This window comes from Artibeus jamaicensis, unplaced genomic scaffold (genome assembly GCF_021234435.1).
Source record: "Artibeus jamaicensis isolate MK-2021 breed Jamaican fruit bat unplaced genomic scaffold, CSHL_Jam_final scaffold_833, whole genome shotgun sequence".
NCBI lineage: Eukaryota > Metazoa > Chordata > Mammalia > Chiroptera > Phyllostomidae > Artibeus > Artibeus jamaicensis.
The window spans coordinates 3716549-3739278 of NW_026522056.1; the positions used below are offsets into that span (position 1 = coordinate 3716549).

Sequence of the window (22730 nt, forward strand, 5' to 3'; positions counted from 1 at the left end):
ATTTAAGTTTTAAGTGAAAGCTGGTGTGTAAGGACAAGTAAAGCAGCAGCAGGGAAGGTGGTTGTAAATCATGTTTAAATGATCTGATGTACCAATCCAGAGACTCACATCTTGCTAATCCTGTTCAAATGGTCAACCTCAGCCAAGAGGCTGGTGTATGATATCGTGGCAGCCGCTTGCGGCTTCCCAGCAGCCAGGTGCGGATGAAACTGTGATCTTTGTGGAGGATGTCAGTGTGCCGCGCCCCAGGAGAGGGTCGTGCTGCAAACTGGACACAATGACCCTTTCCCTCCTCGGCCAGTCGGTCTTGCAGTGGGTGGCCTAAATCTGGCCAGTGACATGTAAGAAGTTGACCAGGGTCCTTCTGTGAAAGCAGCTTTTGTGACCCTGATAAAAGGTGGGAGAACACAGGGTGTGAAACTAGGAAGCCATGATGAGACCATAAACCAGTCAGCGTGGAAACAAGAGAGCTGGTGTGCCAAGGACGGCGAACTGAAAACTTAGAGGGATTATACAACCCGGATGGCAGCACTTAGTGGCCGGTAACCAAGCATTTCCAGGTTTCTTATGTGAGATAAAGACGGTTCATACTGCTTAAACACTTGGTCACATTTTCTGTAATTTGCAGCCAAAAGCATTCTTAACCAATAAAATGGTCAACACTCAGCTTGGTCTCATGCCTTAAAAAAAAATCACAATCGAGTTGTACTTGCACCTCCTGCCTTCATTTTATTTAGAAAAATACACTCACATAATTGATTCATAGGCTTTGGTGTGATGTACCTTTTTGGGGGTTTTCTCTGAATATTTAACAAATTATCGATGGACATTATCCAGTATAGGCTGTACTCTGGCCACATAATAACTATTGAATCAGTGGCTATATTCTTATTTCCATTAGTGGTTTTATATCAATTGCTGTATCTCTACGGATGCCAGAGTACAATTCTCTCAGTGCCTTCCTACAAGCCTGCAGCACGGAGGGCACCTAAGAGATTCTAAGAGTTAACCAAACTACTGAAAGTTCTATGCCAGTGTTTGCCGCTAGCTAATGAGTATTCTAGCACTGACAGAACAGGCCAGAGCTACTTCTAAAACCCTGAAGACAAAAAACTTGACAATAAAAACTTTGCTCCTTGATTCTTCTCTTTCTCTAACATCCCACAACCATTCTGTGAGCAGTTACCGTCCCTCTGTTTTCAGAATATTCTCAAAATCACACCATTTCTGATCACGTCCACCACTTCCGCTTTGGATAGGCACCACCATCCTGTGGCTGCTTTGCTGCAGCAGCTGCCTGCCAGGTCCCCCGCCCCTGCCTTGCCCCACCCCGTGCAGTCTGTTAAAATGTAAGTCAGGGCGAGGCATCTCTGCTCCAACTGCTCCAGTGGCTTCCCACCCGTAGAAATCCTTCCCAACACCACATCCTTCAAACAGCCCAGAGAACCCTGCTCTGGCCACCCCTCTTCCACTTCTCTGGTCTAATCTCTCAGTGCTCTCCAGGGCGCACTGCGTGCTGGCGAGTCCCTCACTGGCTGTCCCTGAGCACAGGGGACGCATCTTGCTCCTGGAACCCTGGTGCTGCCGTTCTCTCTGCCCCGTGAGCAGTTCCCTGAGGAACCCGCGGGGCTTAGTTCCTCCCCTCCTGTGCCTCTCTCGGTCTTGACTCCAATGTCACCTGCACACGGAGGTGCAGCTACACCTGAAATCCTAACACCTACTCATACTGTGGTTCACGGCTTTACTTTCCTCCTTCCCACTTCTCACCATCGGCCTCATATTCATCAGAAAAATCTTGTTTTTGGTGCCCCTACAAACACTTGAATGTGATGGCATGAGGGTGGGGGCTTCGATTTTGTTTACTAATATACCCCCAGCATAAAAAACACACAGTCCATACTAAATAAGCATTTGTGGAATGTATGAATAGAAAGAAAAAAATAAACATGAGAAAATAAAATTTCTCATATTTAGTAAAAGTGTATTTTGAACTTTCAATATGGCAAATTCTAGAAAAATCAAAATAGGGGGCACATAGATAGATGCAGGGGTAGATGCCTGATGGGTTCCTAAGCCCGTCACCTCTGGGGACGCCCTTCAGCCTTTGGTGTTCCAACCCTCCACGTTTCTCCCAAACACCAGGGCCTGGCCTGTGTGGCAACACGGAGGCTCGGGAGCCGGCACTCAGCAAAGGCTGGTCCGTACCCTCCCATGTCCACGACCACCTGTCCGCAACTGCCACGGCGCCCTGCACAGCAAACCCCGCACAGTGCACTGAGCGGCAGGCTCTGTGCTTCTCTCTTCACAGAGAGAAGAAAGTAGTTGGAACCATAGTTCTAAGGTTCATAAAAGACAGATGTGTTTTCTGGGTACTTTTTATGTAGCAGTAAGTGAATATTAAATTTTATTATCCCTGTTCATCTTAAAAATAAAGAGAAACTGGACTACTGTATATGGACTGTGTTGGCTCTTTTTTTAGATGGTCTCATTCATACAAGAAGAACAGCCTCTAAATTTACCTTAGAACAAAAGCATCCATTAAAAAGATCATTCTTACGTGTAATTTACACGTAATGTACCAGGATCACATTTACCTCTGGAAAATACTCCAATAGGAACCTAAGATTCTGAGGTCCCTGGCTGGACAGCAGTCAGTCTCATCGATATTAATACAGGAAGGAATCTGCTGCTGACACTAACAACTAATCAATAACCGCACTGGAGCTTTACACTTCGTTCTGACAATAATAACCGTAATCAGACTGAAGGTTTTAATTAATGTAATTTCATGCCACAAATTGCTGTGCAAGAGTTAACAAAGCTCCAGATAGGACTGGAAATGGGATGGGACGGAAGACACGAGTCGGAGATGCTCATGGCTGCGGAGAGACAGTCCTGGGGGCAGGTGGTCAGGTGCTGACGCGGCTACTCACTAACTTACTGTGGCATTAAATCATTTTCCGAGATCGTTTTTCACTCTTCACTATGGGCCCCTTTCAGGTGTGTCTTTTATTCAGAAAGGCAAAGAGGGTCTGAGAATAAGCAGTGTGCAGGGGCCATTTGCTAAATGGGTTACTAAAGGTTTTGCATTAGTCTCTGCTGATTCACTCTCAGACCAGTTGTAAAAAACCCAGAGCTGCATGCTCAGGTCCTTCCTTAGGAATTCTCCGGCAGTGTGAACAAATTTCTGACAGTGTAATGCACTCTCAGAAAAGAAAACTCGAGATGGGACTTCACCCTTCGAGCCCGGCAGGTACATTCCGCAGGTAAGTAACTGAACATTGCTTTTGGGGTTTTCCCATTCAGCAAACTTTCCCCCTGAATTTCCTTCTTAAGATTTGCTATTTTCATAAAGTCTCTGTGCCCAAGAGCCAAAGACAATTCAAATGTTTAATGACTTCTTCATCTACTAAAGTGAAGTCCCGTTTTTTCCCCTCCATAACCTCCTTGCATTTTTTGCTGTTTAGGTTGGTTTTCAATCACTTACAAAAACACTCCTTGAATATGTGGGAAAGCATATTCCTGTGCACTAGCAGCAGTGCCTGCGAGGGAGGAATACAAATACCATGTTTAAGGCCAAGCTGCTGCTTAAGTTGAATGTTAATTGTCTGCTTAGAAAAATCACAAATATTGATAGTATTTGAAGAGAAATTTAATCATATCCACACACAGATTTACAGACATCTGACCAGGCAGTCTCTTTTCTCTTGAGCCCCGCACACCTTTTTTATTTTATTTAACAGAAACCTGTCTCCTTCTGACCTCTGATATGAATCCGACAGTAACCACCTGAATGGAAATGGAGCTGCGTGGTGATCATAACCGAGCACAGCCATTTGCATTCAGACCTCACAGCGCGAACAGTCAAACCCTGAATACATTTCCTCCTGACATTTTCTTGTCTCAAGGTGGCAAGGTAAAAAGCCATCTTAAAATGAAAGGGGGAGAAAACTAATAATGTCATGTACATAGCAAAACACTTTTTGCTCTTCAATCTCTATGCTGGAAAACAAACAAACAAAAGAGAACAAAACAAAAAGCAAAGCAAACCAAACAAGAAGGAGCTCTCGGCAGTAACTGTCATTCAAACAGAGGCTGCGTCCGCCTTCCTTCCGCAGGCAGGAGCTGTTCAGCCACCGCCTGCTAACTCAGGAAAGTAACTGCATTTGAAAGGAGCTTTCTCTAAGTTCTGACCTGCAAGCTAGGCCAGGACTTACACTTTTAAAAAGAAAATTAAAAAATTTTTGCCCCTGTGTTACCTCCCTATCAGGTTTCAGCATGCAGTGGAAACCCCGCCTGGATACAGCAAGCACACGCCACTTTCCATCTGTGTGGTTAGGGTTTGTGTCTTCCTGGGAAAACCCACGGAAGTGGGATTCAGTTCTTTTGTGTCACTCTACCTTTTGGCTCTATTGGGCTTTAAAGAAATTTTGTGATTTAAATGAAAAAAAAAAAAAAAAAACCCCTTTAAAATAAAAAGCTTACTTTTTTATGCTAATACAAGCAGAAGAGGTCCAAAAGCTCTGATACAGACAGAAAGGACTGGGTTTGTGGGGAAAGTTGTGAGAGCTTCCTTCAGTGTGTCCACTGTTGCCCCTGCTCCCGTGTCATCCAGTCTTCGCCAAGTGATGATCGGGCCAACCCCACGGCCCCAGAGAGAAAGGGGGCGCAGTGAGCCCCCCCCAGGCTCTGCTGCTGCCCTCCTCAGGGCCCTCTGCCAGGAGAACCAGCCCGCATGCTTACAGGGTTTCCCTGACTCCTGCTGAGAACTAATCTGTGAAACGCTGCAATCTCTGCCCTAGCCGCCGGCTCAGTCGGTTGGAGCGTCGTCCCTCTGCGCCAAAAGGCTGTGCGCCCAATCCCATCTGGTCAGGGCACGTGCCTGGGCTGTGGGTTCGATCCCCGGTCGGCCGGGGTGAGTGTGGGAAGGCACGGATGGATGTTTCTCTCTCACATGATGGTTCTCTCTCTCTTTCAAATCAATAAAAACAAATCTTTGGGTGAGGATCAAAAATAAACAAATAAATACAATTGCTATCTCTTATTCTTTTCTTGTTTCTCTAGTTCTCAAACCCTTTCCATAAACCCAGTCTGTATGAGTGCCCAGGTTTTTATCTTTTTTTTTAAGTCTCCTCTTCTTTTTTTAAATTAAATTAAATTTATTTATCTTTAGAGGGGAAGGGAAAGAGAGAAATATCAATGTATGGTTGCCTTTCGTGCATCCCCTGCTGGGACCTGGCCTGCAATCCAGGCATGTGCCCTGACTGGGAATCGAATCACGGTCCTTTGGTTTGCAGGCCAGCGCTCAATCCACTGAACTACACCAGCCAAAGCTAGGTTTTTATCTTAAAAAAAAAAAAAACTAAATCCAAATTCTGAATTCAAAAGCCCACAAAGCTCACTTAGGAAAGATATACATTTTGTTTTCCAGGCAGAAAATTCAAGAAATTAATTGGCCAGTTCCAACCCACTGACTGGGGGCTCTGGTTCCTGCCAGTCCCTTCCAGCTTGGTCCTATGGGATGGTTTCGTCAACAGCCAAGTCTAAAATTGACTTAAAAATATCACCCAGACTGGATTAATTAATTAAAATAATTGTTGCTCAGTAAAGTGGAAAAAATGTCCTTTGAAACAGAGATGTAAAATGAATTTTCTATGTACCTGGGCATAGAGTAATTTGAGCTAGAGAAACACTACTTATCTGGATAGAAGATAAATTTAGTTCTTATGGGATAAAAGTTTGTCTCTCACTAAATTTTTCCTTAGGGAACTCTTGTCTAAAACAAAATTTTAGTTTATTATGACAACATTTTTATACAGGTCATGCTCTTATTATTTTGGTGTATGTTTTGTTTATGCTTCTGACTGCTGGAGCGTCTAACATCACGCATGAATGTCCCTCAGAGGTACGCCCTGAACTTCTTCACTGCGGCTTGTCTGTGCCAGACTCAAGCTCCAAAATGGCCAACGGCAGGCAGGAGGGGACAAGGACAGTCCCCCCAGGCAATGTTTCAAGTAGGATGTTGGGAGGCTTTGAAGGGCCTTTGTTCTAAGCAACCTTCCCCAATGACCTCCCATGACAGTCCATGGTGGAGTCATTGCTTTTGAACTGAAAGCACTTTGGTGTCTCCGTACTCCCAGTTCAAAGCCCCTTCCGTGGGAAGGCCCGTAAGCAGCATCCTACCAGTCAAGTCCAATTCTGTCCCAGGTGGTAGAGGGCCTTCCAACCTGCAGAGTCAGAACACCCAGCAACTGGATCTCAGCCAAGTCCCTGCTCCCTCCCTCCAGGTCTCAGGTTCCACATAGGCAGAAGGAGGGGATTCGGCCACTCGCAGCTGCGAACTTCCCAGGATTCTCTCAGTAGGTGAGAGCTACTTGGAAGCAAGGTGTGTGGAAGATGACACACTACAGCCTTGGGAGGGAACGGTGACGTGTCGGGTGGGAACAGGGCACTGAGAGGAACTAGGAAAAGCAGCCCGGTGCACCCGTTTCACAGTTTTGTCGGAGGCCAGAGCAAGCTGGGGAGGAAAGCTACTCTGAGAGCGCCCCGCACATTCATTAACGTGTGTGGTCAGCCTGAGTCTTCTCCTGCGTATTTTGCTTCCAAGGGCGTGCCTTAAGGAGGAACACAAGCAGACGAGTTGTTCAGCGCTCCCCCGAGTCTCTATGTGGCTCAAGTGGAACCAATTTCTAGCCTCCAATGAATGCTGTGCCAAGAACTCTCACAGCAAACACCTCTTGGCTTGCATATGATTTCTGCCAGAGAAAATATTTTTGAAAACAGATTAAGCTTTCATTGTAAGTCCACTGAATAATTCTGAACTAGATACACCTGAAGAACCTCAACAGTCTGCTCCCCACAGAAACTGCCTCTTCATCTCAGGTCAGATACTTCAGTGAGCAAGTTTTTAAGCCCTTACATCAAAAGCATAGAGATTCTTCTGGAAAACAGTATGAAGAAACCTAATGTAGTTTACAGAGAAATAAAGCACTCTGGGTAAAAATAAAAACAAAGTGAACCCCAAACCAAAAAGCATCCCCCTATCATTGCTCTGATTCCACAGCAGCAACAGCACACTAACGGGTGGGGCAGGTCATTTACCAAAACGTGGAAGGGGACCGGGAGGGCAGCTGTTCCCGAGACTCACACGAGAACTTTCTTTGTGAGGGGAATGTGTTTGGTTTTCTCCTGTTGCTGGGGCTGCTGACGGGAAAAGCTACTAGGCCGTGGGTGAGCGTACCACTCACACACGTGGGCCTCCTCTCTCTGCTCGGACGTAAGAACCAAAGTCCTAACCGACGGCACAGCACAGGCACTGCTGAATCAGAGTGGGTACCGTCCACGACCACCGCAGAGCCTGACGGGGGCCCGACACCGGCACGTCACAGCTGCTCAGCCTCCGCCTCCTACACTGGGCGTGGAGCCTGCACGCGGGCGGCTCCCAGGCCTCTCTGGCCCTGACTGCACGTTGTGCACAGGGGCCGCCCCCACAGCGGGCGCGAGAGCTGTGCGGCTGCGCGGGCCCTGGTCTGCACCGGGATGTGCCATGAGTGTGAAATGGACACTAAATTTTGAAGATGTAGTAAGAAAAAAATGAATGTAAATTATCTAATACACTAATTATATGTTGAGATGACAATATTCTGGATGTTGTATAAAATTTATTTTTTCTTTTTTTTAAAATCCTCACCTGAGGATGTGTTTATTGATTTCAGAGAGAGAGGAAGGGGGGAGAGCGAGAGAAGCAGTGATGTAAGAAACATCGATCGGTTGCCTACTGCACACACCTTGACTGGGGACTGAACCCACAACGCAGGTATGTGCCCTGAGAGGCGGCTGAAACTTGTGGTGAACAGGATGATGCTCAAACCAACTGAGCCACCTGGCCCCGGCTCTGTTGTAGTACATTTAAATATCTTCTTATAATTAATTCCACAAGTTTTAAGTTTTTAAAAGTAGCTACTAGAAAATTTAATATCACATATGTGGTTTGCATCATCTCTCTACTGGAGGGTGCTGGTCTCGACCCCCTGACATCCCTGAACAGAGACATTCCTGTTCTGTGTTTACTCTGTTGGCGTGAGGCGAGTCACTCTAATGCACTAACTGGTGCTAATGTGTCATTCTTCTCAAAAGTGCGTACAGAGTTGGAAGGAACCTTACAGGTTAGTTCACCCAATACCATCTCAATTCGATACTCAAGAAACTGAGGCCCAGAGGGGATAATTATGTGATAAACATACCAAGGATGAGACAAAAAAGGCCTCCTAACTCCTGGTCTAGTCATTTCCCCAGTGTCACTAGTTTAGTACTTAAGTCTTTGACCTTCAGCACAGCAGACATTTCAGGCATAAGGAGGGAGTCAGGGGCAGGGAGTCAGGTCCAGTCATGTGACTGGCTGTTTATTCTGTCTTTTCAATCATTTATTTAAAATGCAATTCGAAGGATCCAGTTGCTCAGCTTCCCCTCCTCTCAAGAGAACACCATCATTTACAGATTGAAATTCAGAGTGCCTCAGCCTTCTTTCATCATGTCATATAAAATGTAATCCCAGATGGCAATACAAGAATTATGTCTCTATTATTAACTGGACTTGAGAGCTTAGACAACTACTGATCTTAGGTCTCTAGCTTTTAATTTATAATTATACTAGTTAGCATCTGACTAAAAAAAATTTTTTAAACTTTCCCAGGAATTCGATTAACCTGCAATATCTTAGCTTCTCAGACCCAGACATGTAATTACCTTTGTGCTGTTTTTTGTAAACGGGGGAGGGCACTGCATTCCGGGCTAGACTTGGTGCTAAGACCGGGACACGCTAGCAATCTTCTTTAAGTAAGTTAATGGAACGTCTCCCTTGCTTTCGTCAGAGAGAAGGGTAACAACTGCTACTTTGTACTGTTATGAGCAAGGCCACTTACAGATTAATAGCGAGATCATTTTGTTTCAGAGGCAAGCTTGCGTTGTGATAGGCGGCACTGTGCTGAGGCAGCCCTTGCACCACCCGGGAGAGGAAAAGTGGTCCAGGGTGAAAATCACGTATATGACTCGGATAAACACAAAACGAGCAATCTGAGGAAACAGGGCTGAGGTCACAACCAGAGCATCCGCTCAAGCAGAAGTACATCAGACCACCCGCCCAGCCAGTAGCAGACAACCCAACAATGAAACGGGGGGTGTACAACTAGAAATTTCTGTTCTGTGCGCTGCCAGATAGGCGCTGTCTCCAGTTTCCCTAATGCTGCTGCTGCATGGAATGTGCTCTCATTCTCAAATGTATGTGTTTCAGAAGGACTTACGCCATTTTCCATGCCACCAAAAATGAGAAACTCAGGAAAAGACCCATCATGCCTCAATAATGTCCTAGATTTTCCAGATTTAAAATATTCAGCCCCACAGACACTGGTATGTTTGTTACAGTGGACATTTGCTGTTTCTAAAATTGCGCTTCCTAGCCATGTGGTCCTGTGGGTCCTGGTTGTCTTAAGCCGTAACAAGCACAGAACATTCTAGGTCGCCACGCAGGAGTGACACCCAGCTGACTTCCAGCCCGTTAAGCCCACAGGACTTGACTCTGCATCTGGGTTGAGCCATCAGGGAAGTGCCCTTTTTTTTCTGCTAGAGTGGAACCTGCAAATGCAAATACCTGACAGAATGCACTTGCTAACCATGGAGGAACAGTGATTTCAAAGCCCAAGTTCAAAGATCTAAGACAAAGACGTTATGCAACTGGCTCAGCCTCTGTGCAGGGATGGAGAGGCAGATGCCTCTGGGGCCAGGCCAACAACACAGTGTGAAAACCTACCCGACATGCTACCACATGGTGGGGACGAGACTGCTTGCTGTCCGTGAATGCATTTGGCATTGTGCTGGCCACCAGGTCTCCACCCGGTTCTACCACGGACCCAGTTCTACCTATGAACTTGACCCTCAGTGATCCCTCTTCAGTAAATGTTTTATAGTATCGTCATTTTTTTCAAAGTTGAGGTGTGTAGAGTACCTTGTTTTTTAGACATCAGGCTATACTGCATACTTAACGGACCACAGCATAGTGTAAACACAACTTTTACATGCACTGGGAAACCCAAAAAATTGTGTGACTTGCTTTATTGCAATATTCTCTTTATTGCGGTGGTCTGGAACTGAATCCACTGTATGCCCGAGGTCGTCACGTTTTTAATCCCGTCTTGTTTTTAATTGGTTTGGGCTGCTACACAGTCTCCCTTTCCATACTTCGGTCTAAGAACTAAATACATAAGCCACTGAAAACATCTTAAACGTTACATGAAAATCATCCTGGAGTAAATAGTACCTTCACCTTCTAATTGCTATTGTTTTTAAAGCTCCAGAAACATGAAGCCGGATTTCTGCGGCCAACTCCAGTGCTACCATGGGAATCGCTGTAGCCCAGGACGCTGCCGGAGTTTTTGTGTCCCACACGAACCGCCCACCTGCCCCACACCCGGATACACTTCCAAAGGCACCAGAAGCACACAGGTCAACTCAAACATTTTTGTGTGAAGTGGGAACTGAATAAAGTAGAAATACGTAAATATAAAGAAATGAGGCTACTTCTGATCATTTGTTTTTGGAAATCAGAAAAGGATGCTGAGTTTACCTTAGACTTGTGGAGCCTAACAACTCTTTAAAAAGTGACTTTAGCCCTGGCTGGTGTAGCTCAGTGAATTGAGCACAGGCCTGTGAACCAGACGATCTCGGTTCGATTCCTAGTCAGGGCACATGCCTGGATTGCAGGCCAGTTCCCAGCAGGGGACTCACAAGAGGCAACCATACATTGATATTTCTCTCCTTCTCTTCTTCCCTTCCCCTCTAAAGATAAATAAATAAAATCTTTTAAAAAGAGTGACTTTAGATTCCAAGTGGACTCTTCTGAAAAAGTACCTGCCACAGCCCGGGGGGCACGAGTTCCGTCACACACTACGCGAGCCCCTTGACCGGCAGCCATAGGAGAGGGGAGTGTGCATCAGTCAGCTACAGCCCACTGCTGCTTTGGAATATCTTTCTGACAGGCTCAGCCCCAGACAGACGGAAGCCTCCTGGATCTCTGCAGACTTTGTGCAGACTTAAAAACAAACCCTGAATCCAGCTACTTAGCAGAATTTCTAATTACTTGCTGTCAGTCAGGGGTTGGAGAATTTCTAAGGCATAGCAAGAGCTGTGAATTTGGCCACCATGAAGAACTGTCTGTACAAAGCAACCTGGGAAATCAGCAACCAGAATGCAGAAGTCAGGAGCAACTCCCAGCATTATTACCGACAGCTTCATGTTCTAACAAAGTGAGAGCAGTTCCCCCCCAGGGTGTGAAGATGGCAGAACTGTGCTGAAGTCCAGGGTAGCCCTGACTCAGGAATAGGGGACAACTAATTCCTGCCTGTGGTTCTCGGTTGGTGACAAGGCCACACGCAGACTGAGGTTCCCTTCCTGCCACGGCCCACGAGAGGTTCTCACTGACCCGTAGACACTGCCATCGGTCCCCCCCTGCCCAGGGGGCGTCAGGGGAGCTACTAAGTGTTCTTAGAAAGCTACCTCAAGTGACGTTATCTTTTACACATAATAAAAAACACATCCCCACTCCTTCGCTCACCAAGTATGTGCTGAGATGCATTCTGTGTTCTAGAAGCTGAGGATAAAGCGGTGAACAAAGTGCACAAAAGGTCAAGAGCTCCCATGCCCCCTATTTAGGGAATGAAGCGGCCTGCTCAGGGACGGTGCTTATGAAGCAAAGTACTTAATGCCACATGAAGGATCTCACCAGCAAACACCCAGGACAAAATCTGGTGGCTGAAATAACAGCAAAGGGGACCCCCCGCAAGATACCCTACTGCAATTTTACATGAGCGAAAAATAATGATGCACTTAAAAAAGAATTACTTTTATCAAAACCTTTTTAGATGATATCTATAAAGCAAGGCACCCTTCTGCTTCCTGGGAGACACAGGTTAACACAGCCCGACAGGCAATCCCACGTGCCTGACACATCAGCACTGGAGTCTGACTCTAATGAGCGGAGGGAGACTCCTGGAATGCAATCTTCAGGCTCATGGAGGCAAGAATTTGATGAAAGCAAGACCTGCCCCCATAGAGCTTGAGGACAAGTTCATGCTGGGAGATGAAAATGCTGGCTCTTGCTGGGCCACCTTGGCACAGAAGGGGCCCCAGAGTGGATTCAAAAGCAGGAAATGCTTCTGGCAGTGGCAACCTTTCCCCGGTCTCCCCACGTCCCCACCTACCTCCGGGGGACAGGCCCTCAGCCTTACAGTCAAGGGCACAAAGCAAGGTGTTGAGTGCTGGGAGCCAGGGACTAGGTGTTGGGAGATTTAATTAGCACCTGTGAAACTAAAAGGGCCTGGCGCTGAAAGCCCTTCTGGAAGTGTGAAGAATTATGATTGCTTTTTGAGAACTCCCATTTCCCAGGAATGAACAAGCCCAGGGAAAGGTGAGCTGCCTAGTTTTTTGTTTTTTTTAATTTGTTCAAGCCTTTTGTTGGTAAGTCTTCTGTAGTTTGTGCTAATAAAGTTCTACGTTTACTAAAAGAAAGGTTTATCTTCCTCTGCCCAGATCAAGGATCTGCCTGACCGTGGAGAAAAGTACTCCACAGACCTGCAGTGGATCTAATGCCACATTTTATAAGAGACATTCCATAACTCAGAGAGGAAGTTTTAAAGCTTCCATAAAACTCTGCTAAATTCACTGAGCAAGCAAAGAACAAGATTAGAAATGAACTTGAGGTCCCTGCACTCCAAAGGCACACAGGCTTGGGCCAGGGAGGTGATATGGAATCCACTATAAATACAAAGTGCAATAATCTGAACATACAGCAACTGTGGATGGGCCATTGCAGAGCAAACCCAGCCAGCGCGTGCAGAGCAGGCTTTTCACAGGAGGGATTTGGGCTGCATCTTGGAGGATAAAAGAGACGTTCAGAAATTAGGTTGGGGGGAAGAACATTCAGGGAAGACGAAAGCAGGTGAATAGGCATAAAAGTGTGTTTGGAGCAAGTGGGCAGACATGCGACCAACGCACCGAGGCTGCTGCGGGAAGACCCCGCTGTGGAAGGACAAGGGACCCGCATCCTCGAAGACTAAGGGCTGGGAGTCTGACGTCGACAACGTGTTGGTGAGGATGTGGGGAGAAGGGAGCCCTTGTGTCCTGTTGGGGTGCCAGGTGGGCACTAGCCTTACTGGGGGTGGTCGCTTCCTAAGTTATGTAAATGTCTGACCACTAATATAATGCTGTGTGGCAACTATAATTGACAAGTAAATTGCAAAAAGAGAGGACTGAGACTTTCTTGAGAAGGCAAATTCTGGGGGGTGGGGTGTAGGGGAAAATCAGGGGCAGCGGTGGACCAGAGGAATGCAGTAATTTGGGTTGAGCTTTGGGGGAAAAACCGATCAGAAGTGTGTAGGGGGAACTGAAGAGAGACAGTCTGGACCAGCTGCCAGGTTCAGTGGGGAGATGAATGCCCAGGGCCTGAGCCGAGGACGTGTACAAGCAACGGCCGGGAAACAAATGAAGGCATGAGGTGCTGCAGAGGCCGTGCTGGCCCTGGCTCTGCATTTGACCTTGGGGGACTGCAAGGGCCAGGATGATTCGAAGTTTCGAGGCTGAGGAGGAAACAGGATGATAAGATGGGTCCAGGAGATGAATGGGAAGCGGAATGGACTAGAGCTACAATGAAAGAGAAGAGCTAAAGACGGATTCAGCACACCCAAGAGGGGAATAAGGGAAACGCTGGGAAGCGGCACCTGAGCAGGAGAGAGCCAACCCCGCACTGCCCGGGCCGACCCCGCACTGCCCGGACGCTGTTTAACTTGGGGGAACTTTAGCCAAAGGTAACATTCGCTACTACACAGACTGCTTTCAGGTTGTGTTTAAGTTTTCCACCCTTCCGGAGTCCACATATCCTTCCAATCTCTTTAACAGCCGGACTTGCTACAGTGTGTGAATGTGCCACAATCTATCAGTGTCCTTCTGAAGGGCACTAAGTGGTAAGAGGAAGCATGCATTGGTGTTGCTGCAGCAGGAGAGAGAGAGAGAGAGAGGCTTCACGTCAGGTACTGACGCCAGCAGCTGCCCGCCCCGCGTGTCCATCTCCTGTTGGCCTGCTTCCTCACACCGGCCACTCCAGCCAGGCGGGCCATGTGCTTTGAAGCACATAAACTAACAGCTATTTCTGATGTTACTTTGATGCTTAAACGGGATCATACACATAAGGGGCCACCGTGACCTAGACCAGGCCTGAAGCTCCCAAGTTAGAACCAGGGGCAAGGCACACTTCCCGCAGTTTCAGTAACTGCAAAACAAATCGCCTCATGGAAAAATCATAAAATAACTCAGTACAGGCTTCTATTACACTTGGTCCAGCGCACCTCGAACTCCAGGTAGTGATCTTTCAGTTTGTACTCATCTATCTCCTTGGCCTTCACTTTCTTGTCCGGGGGATACGAGCGATGCTCGGCCAGCTCCGTGGTAATCTGCTTCAGCTTGCTTTCATGAGATTTCAGCTGTTCCTCCTGCAGGAAATATTAAGGCATTTAATGTCCGAGCATAAGTCAATGAAAATCCCTTATGATGAATGAGTTTAATTCACTGAGATGGTCCAGTGGGCCTCGGCCGCCACATCCTACAGCTTTCCCGAGCCTGCTCACAGGAACCTTGGCAGAATGGCAGCCAAGGCCGGCCGCCCTCCCCAGGCCCCGGCACACAGCCGATGCTCTCAGAGCCCTGTATCCGGTGTAACTGCCAGAGTCGACACAGAGTCTCCTACGATGTCCCACAGGCGAGGCGCCCTCTGGGCAGCTGACATGGGTCCCGAGTGCCACCCAGTTTGGCTTCTCCATTTCATGGCCACTCAGCAATGCTGCTAAGTTTCCTCACCCGTCACAGGGACTGAAGAGCCTGTCTGAGTATTTTTCCCTTTTTGAAATGAGCAATGCCACTAAAAAGTAATTCTCTGAAAGCTGTCAGATAATATTCTAAACAACGTAGCAATCTATGCTTTTTTCCTCCAAAGTACAACTTTACTGACCCCCAGCAGTTACTCTGTTAAAACGCACCTGCGGAGAGACTGCCGCGGCATCCCCCACCAATGCGGCACGGCTGTCCCTGTGTCACAGAACTGCATTCCAGGGGGCACTTACGTCACCTTGGCAATGAGCTACCTAACAAGAGACACTGTCAAACTCTCTGGCAGTATCTTAAAAGTGAGACGAGATTGGAATTCTTTTGCATGACTAAAATTCCGTATCTACTTTGCCTACTGTTCCACCTTCACGTGTAATTATCCAAATCCTTGTTGGGTATTAATTTCACGTGTACAATCAGGAGTGGAAGAAAACAAATGAAAGGGAACTGATTAAACTAGGTGAGCAATACATTGTGTATAACACCAATGTAATTTCAAAATATAAACATTGTATTGAAGGTGAGTGAAATAATTAAAAAGACTACCAAAAAGGAATAAGTACAGACACTAATTAAGATTATATAACATCAATGTAAATTAAAAAAAAAGATATTCAGGAATTATGAGTCATGTACATCTTCAGGATTTGTTATAATGCACCTCCCAAAAGCCAAACAAGGAAACCAAATCCAAGTCTAAAGCCATCAAAATAGAAAAGCACAATGAACATTTTTAAAAAGCAGCGTCCATGACCGGAAGAAGGGACAACGGAGGTGGCGGGAATAGGCACGGCCATCGAAGATGACAACACGGTCATTTAAAAACACCAACTAACTAAAACAAACAGGAACAAAACAACACAGAACCCTCAAAGAAGTCCTGGAGAAGTACAGGGGGAAAGAAAGTTATACTGAGATTTCAGAAAGGGGCCCACGTCTCCATGCCCATCATCTGGGCGCCCATCATTCCGAATGCAAGGGGAACATGCTGCAGAGAGCTTCTGTTTACAACTTTTCATTCATCTTTCTCTTCTTTTCTCCAAGGAGACTGCAGACTATGTTATGAACCGAACTGAATGTTTGTGCCCCTCCAAAATTCATGTGTTGAAGCCTAGTGTGGCTGTCTTCAGAGATGGGGCCTCTGAGGATGTCATTAGGGTCAGGGGAGGTCGTAAGAGCAAGGCCCTGGTGCAGCACCATTAGTGTCCTTGTAAGAGGAGACACCAAGAACACACACTCTCTCTGGGTGCAAACACCAAAGAAAGGCCCTTTGAGGACAGAAGGAAAAAGGGGGACCGAACGTGACTCACAGGGAGATCGCCCAAGAGGCCCTAGTCCTGCTGACACCTTGACCTGGGATTTACAGTCTCCAGAACTGCAGCAAAAAAAGTTCTTTCACTTAAGGCACCCAGTCTGCGGTACGTTGTCCTGGCAGCCAGAGCTGACGAGGAAGAATGTATTAACAGCCATCTTCATTCAAAGTGATATTCCTTTGTATGTTTACTTCAATGTGTAAATTATTTAATAGAATTTTTGGCAAAAGATATTTGCTGGCTAGATCATTTTCAAAAGTAAAAGTTATCTTCTGTTTAATAAAATGTTACAAGTATGTTAAAAAGTCATACTGAATGATAACTGAAAAAGACTAATGTATCTAGCACCAATGGAACAAATAAAACATTATAAAAATAAGTTGAAACTCCCTGTATATCTACTGTTCCTACTCCTCTTACAGGTGATGGACATCCAGAGGGCTATGGCTCAAGGCCACGCAGGTCAGGACAGTGGGCAGCACCGTTCTCCCAACTCCTAGTCACGAACTTGCCTTGGAACAACCTTCTTAAATGCAAAGGGCTGCTGAAAACAAGCATCGAACGTTCCATTTCTTCAGGTTTTGAGGCCGACCTCAGCCCTTAGAGCTTGGCAAACCCGTCGGTGCCGACGCGCCCTCTCCCGTGGCTCTCGGACACGCAGGGTGTGCCCAGGCCCTTCCTCGGAATCCCGCTCCAGACCACACGCTCTCCCCGTCTCCTGCGCTCGCACGTCTACACCACGTGCTCATTACGAGACGGCCTCTGACCGGTGTGTGACTTTACCTCCTCTAATGGCTGTAAGCTCTTTAACAAAGGCTGGAAAGGGTTCTTTTCCTCAAGCCCCCCTCCCGAACCTCCCTGCATCCAGCCACTGTTGAGCAGAGGCCGTCGTCTGTAGCACAGTTTTGGGTCCCAGGCACCACTTGCCTAACACTAATTGACACACACCTTAAGTGCTAATGAGCTGAGTCAAGACCATGCACTGCTTTAGCTGTTTTATAATGCCCACACAGTTCACACACCATACAGGGGTCCCTCAGGAAACAGGGCCTGAGGAAATGAAGATTTTTTTTAAAGGGAAGCAGGTAAAGATGGGAGGGCTCCCACTGTGTCCTTTGTGCTGTTTTAAAGTAGGCAGATGACTCAGAAGGCAATGACATTTCTAGGAATCTGCGAGGCAGTTTTATAAGTCAAATTGCTAAGCATTGCAACCTTAGCAAACCTGAGCGGTACGGAACTTGGAATGAAGAACGTCTGTTCCTGAGTCAGCGTGAGGGGGCTACTGCCGAAAGCACCACCAGAAAGATTTTCTTCCATCATTTCATGTTTAAGCCAGTTTTAAAGACCTCAAACAGTGCTTAGTGGGCTTTAGCATAACATCAATGTGATTTAATTAACTGTTTCATTTAAGTATTTAATATATGTCAAATACAGACCTCTAAGACAAGAATATAACATTGATCTACTCTGGGGAAGTGTAGCCACCATCCAAGGCCACGGCAGACTTTGGGCTGCATCTTATTGGCGACGGTGAGCCCGTTAAGGTTAAGTGACATAGTAGGAAACACGTTTCAGCCAGAACCAGGGAGGGACTGGAGAGAAGCAACACTGGAGGAGGACAGTCGAGTAGTCACAGGAATAGTCTGCCTGGGCTTTCCAGAGCAGGGTGTGTGCACCCTCGAAAAAGTGACCCCCCGGGAGGAATTTTTAAAATCGGCATTGAGATATAATTCGCATTCCATTCAGTTCACCCATTGAAAGTGTACGATTCACTTTTTTTAGCATATTCACAGGGTTGTGAGGCCATCACCTCAATTCAGTGTTATGACACTTTAGTTCACCTGAAGACAGACTCTGGGAATGAAGTCGCAGTACGTTCCTTCCGTGACTGGCTTCTTTCACGCAGCATAACGTTTTCCAGGTTCGTCCATACTGTAGGGTGTATGACATTCCATCATCCAGTTACCGGCTGACGGCCATTTCCGCCTTCGGCTGCCAGGAACGATGCTGCTGTGAACACGTGTGGGAGAGTTTTCTGTGGAGTTGCTTTCATCCTTTGGGTCCCCAAGTGGGGGTGACATTGCTGGGTCAGATCATTTCATGAACCACCAAACTGTCTTCCAAGTAGCTGTGTCATTGTATATTCCAACCAGAGTTCTAACTTCGCATCCACACCAACACATTCTCCTTTTCAAGTAAAATGATTTAAAAAATTGCAGCCGTCCTAATGAGTGGAAAGTGGGATCTCATGGCTTGGTTCGTGCCGTATTTCCCTAGTGACCACTGACGCTCAGCACTTTTTCATGTTGTTCTGACAGCAGGACTTGCGGTGCATTTTATATAAAGAATTTTATACATTGGAGGGCGTCTGCTCAAATATTTGGTATTGATAAAGTGAGCGACTAAAGCAGTCAGGAAACCAATGACCTAGGTAAAAGATGACAAAAGTCTGAATTAAGGGATGGGGGGTAGGATATGCAAGATGTTTAAGAAGTGACAAGACCTGTGACCGAAAGGATGAAGCTGGATGGGCAGGGAAGGCAGTGGCGCTGGCCGGTGAGGGACACACTACGGGAATGACTTCCTCCTCTGAACTCCCACCAAATGTCCGCCTGTTTGAGGGGGTCACCGAGACGATGTGACCACTGGTTGGCCCGGGCAACTGGAGGCTCTCATCCTCTGCCCTGTCCTTGGCGTGTGCGCTCAGCTTGTCTTCCACACACTGGAAACCGCCCGAGGACACGGTCTTGGGGGAGCCGGGCATTGTTGAGGCCACGTGTGTGGCGTGCATGACTGAACCCCGTTCAGGCCTCTCTGTTAACTGTTAAGATTCTGGCGGGTGGGTGCAGAGACCTGTTTACCTAAATCTTGTGCACACTGAAGTTCAAAGATGACTACTGTGAGGGGCAGGCGGGAGGGTCCTGAACAGAGTCTGGACAGGGCCAACTGCGACATCTGGCCTGAAGTCGCAGAAGGAGAAACAAAACTTAACATTTCAAACTAGGCTCTCCACCCCCCGCAGAAGGAAAGTGTTCTGGCAACACTGCCTTGAAGAACAACCAAGGAAGGCAAGCCCTCCCACACAGCGGAGTTGTTCAGAAAGAGCCAGGCCGTTCTGGCAATGATCAATTTTCAAAGTGGAGGCTAAAATGTTTTGGAGAGAAGACAAGAATCAATTAAAGACAAGCTTGCAAATGACAGGGTGATGAACAGTGTGTCTTTAAAAGCACCAAACAATCTTAATTGAATGTTTACTTTTTTCCTAACACAGTTTAATTTTTTTCCCGGCAGGGTACTCGCAATGTTATGCATGTAGTGTGTAAATGGAAGTTATCCCAGTGGTTCTGGCATTTAGGGGAACCTCAGCCAGGCTGTGGGCATGTGGGGAAGAAGAAGGCAGCTGGGCGAAAGCAGGGGCTCTCCACACGGGAGGGGGCGTGGGGGGAGAGACACTTTGACCCCACAGGGCCTTTGGCAAGGTCTGAAGACATTTTGGGTTGTCACAGCTGGGGGATGACACTGGTGTCCAGTGGGTGCAGGCCGGGGTTATTGCGAAACATCCCAGAATTCATCCTGCACCAGAGAACTGTCCGGGCCAAGATGCTGGGCTACTGCTGAGGTCAAGGATGCCTGGGCTGCAGGACGAGGACCAGTCTCCAAGGCGCTGACGCCCTCGTGGGCGTCCGGGCAGATCCCGGGACCCAGGGACGGTGCACTGTGACTCCAGCAGAGACAGCTGCTGGAGGCGGAGGGGGCCCCCGACACCTGCCCCCAGCTGTGCGCAGCCTGCTCTTCTTCCCGCTTCCCAACCTGTTCTTTACACCACGTGCTTGTTTTCACTTACTTGTTTCTAAACTGTCCTTTTACTCTCAAAGATAACACACCTTTTTCATTTTTAGTAAATAAACATGATGACCTGGGCAAAAATGAAAACAAAACAGAGCTAGTGGTAGAACCTTAAAACACGTTCTAGAATGATCTCCTTGCTTTTCAGATGGAAAACTGAGGCCCACCGAGATTTGCTGACTTTTACTACTGGTAGGGAAGGAAATCACCTTATTATTCCACAAAGAAATTAAATTCCTGAAAGGGCTTGTTTATCTTGTCTTATGTGACACAAGAGGATACTTCTTTTCGGTTATTGCTTTTTTACTTAAAATCTTGAATTCACCATTCTGATCACATTACATACGCATTTTTTGTACTTCTCTGGATTTATGTTCAAAATAAGGACATACATAAAAATTTTATGCAACCTTTTTTGTTCTAATATAAGATTTATTTATAGATTCTGCCTTGATAAAGTGACAGTAATACAGCCCACACGTAAACAGGACAACAGTAAATAGAAACGCGGGTTCTACAGTGAGGCGAGAGCAAGGAAGAACTTACATAGCTCTGTGCTCATCAATGCTCGTCCTTAACTTCAGCTTCCCTTTTCCCCTGAATCTTCCATGGGAGTAATTACGAGAAAGACCAGTTTGTTGAAAAATAACAACTGGGAAATCCCTGATGAAATTAATAGAACAAAACCCAACTTCTGAAGGTATTTTTTGCCTCTAGTTGTTCAATTGCTTTTTTTCTCCACCTACCTTATGTAACATGGTTTACTATTTATGTTAAACACCCAAAATAAAGTGGGGAACCAGCTGCATTTGCTTCAAGCATTGCTATTTCGGTTGGGCAGATGAAGAATTCTGCCAACATATTCTGTGGTCATCAATCCTAGGTAAAGCCTTTTTTTTCTTAAAGTGAAAATTACATGCCATTCTGCCTTGTAAAGTGAGCGGGCTTGGTCCTTTCTATTTTTACCAGCTTTCTCGGTAGTCCACGAACTATATACATAACACTAGCAATGGCTTACATGGTAAGCATCCAATTCATGTTAATAATAACGATGTATTTACAAAAACTGAGGAATCCTTCCTGAAACCATGTCTCCTCTCTTCTTCCTACCAGCCTCTCACTGGCTTTAAGTTTTTTAAAAATAAACTTACGGTGAGACTTATGCGCAAGCCCCTCACCCACTAACTCACAGCCTGTCATTTCTCCCTCAGAGAGGGCCAGTGTGGGGTCCCCCCCGTCAGTCCACTCCTGCTCTTACCGAGGGGCCCAGTGACCTGTCCATCACTTCACAGGAGATAGACAGCTTTGGCCCTAATTTTACATGACTTTTCTACCTTTTCTTGGTATAACATCCTACCTGTTTTTTCTCAACTAACAAAAAACTTGTTGAGTGTCTGTTTGGATCTGCATCTGAGCACTGGGCACTAGAACATACGGAGTTAGAAAAAGAAGAAGGACCCAGGGAAGGAGCAACAGGTGGGACTGCAGGAGGCAATGAGGTCCCAGAGGCCAGGCCGGACACCACAGCCCCCAGCTGCTGAAGCCCACACGACAGCCCTGTTGCTCCACTTCAGCAGAGCCACCGGGAGGACCCGTTCCGGACCCTCGAGACCTCTCAAACATTGCCACTTGAATGCATCTCTTCCACAACTTAGCCATCTGTGTTCTGCATCATTGACGTGGACTTCAGAATTAGCCTTTCTGCTTCTAGTAGTTTCCTTCTCGAATACTTTTTTCCTATTCTAGCAAGAATGATTTTTAAAGCACAAATTTAATCACGTTACTTTGCTGCTTTCCCATTATTATTCTAAGGATGCTGGGTAATTAGTGAAGCACCCGAATCCCGTACAGGAGAAAGACCTCTCATTGCTTGGCCTTCGCTAACCTCTAGAGGCACATCTCTTGCCTTTTCTCAACACTGTGCTCAGATCACATCTGGTAACTTTTGGGTGGTTCCTGCATCCTGGGACTTTCTCCTGTGGGCCTTTTTGGTCCTCTCTTTTCTCCCCCTCCCCGCACCTCCTACCCCCCCCCCCCCCCCCCCCGCTCAGCCTTTGAGCTGCATAATAGCTACCACGCTGCCTCCTTCCCCTCCAAGGCCAGTAGAGACGCCCCCTTCATGCACAGCACACTGGACTCATCCTTCCTGTACCTCTAACCCAGCTGTGTTGTTACAGTTACTTCCTCACTGGCGTTTGCCAATCGAACATCAGCATCTGGGCTTCATTGGCCTTTCTATCTCCAGCCTAAAACAGTCTCTGAAGTACAAGAGGCACATAATATATATTTATTAAATAAATGTATCATTGATAATTATGATACCAAATTTGTAGAGGAGCCAGTAAACATCAAGACCTGGATGATGAGAGCCAGGTGACACTGTTTCCATGATTGTACCAATAAGAAATTCGCAGTAGACATCAAAGTCCCTAACTAGTGGATAGCAATAGGGTGTTGCCGATGGGTTTAAAGTTGGCAAACCTGGATCCAGTCGGGTTTGAAGTAGGAGAGGGACTCAACGAAACAGGATCTTTAGAGAGAGCGATCTGACAGCAGGAGAGAAGCGCCTGTGAATGCACTCGGGAGGGAGTTCGGGCACCTGGTCTTGACTGAGCTGGGAAAACCCAGGTGGCGCACTTAGTGCGC

General features: G+C 46.8%; 1 protein-coding gene across 10 annotated transcripts in view; it reads right to left on the reverse strand.

Annotated features, from left to right (window-relative positions):
• The window catches only part of PSD3 (pleckstrin and Sec7 domain containing 3), a 554618-nt gene that overhangs the window by 33552 nt on the left and 498336 nt on the right, over nt 1-22730 (reverse strand). For all 10 annotated transcript variants that reach the window (XR_008390587.1, XM_053659812.1, XM_053659810.1 and 7 more), the window contains one exon: nt 14391-14534. Coding sequence is in view for 9 of the 10 variants with exons in the window: in XM_053659812.1 (XP_053515787.1) it covers nt 14391-14534 (144 nt within the window). In the remaining variant the exon portion in view is untranslated. The remainder of the gene's footprint in view (nt 1-14390; nt 14535-22730) is intronic.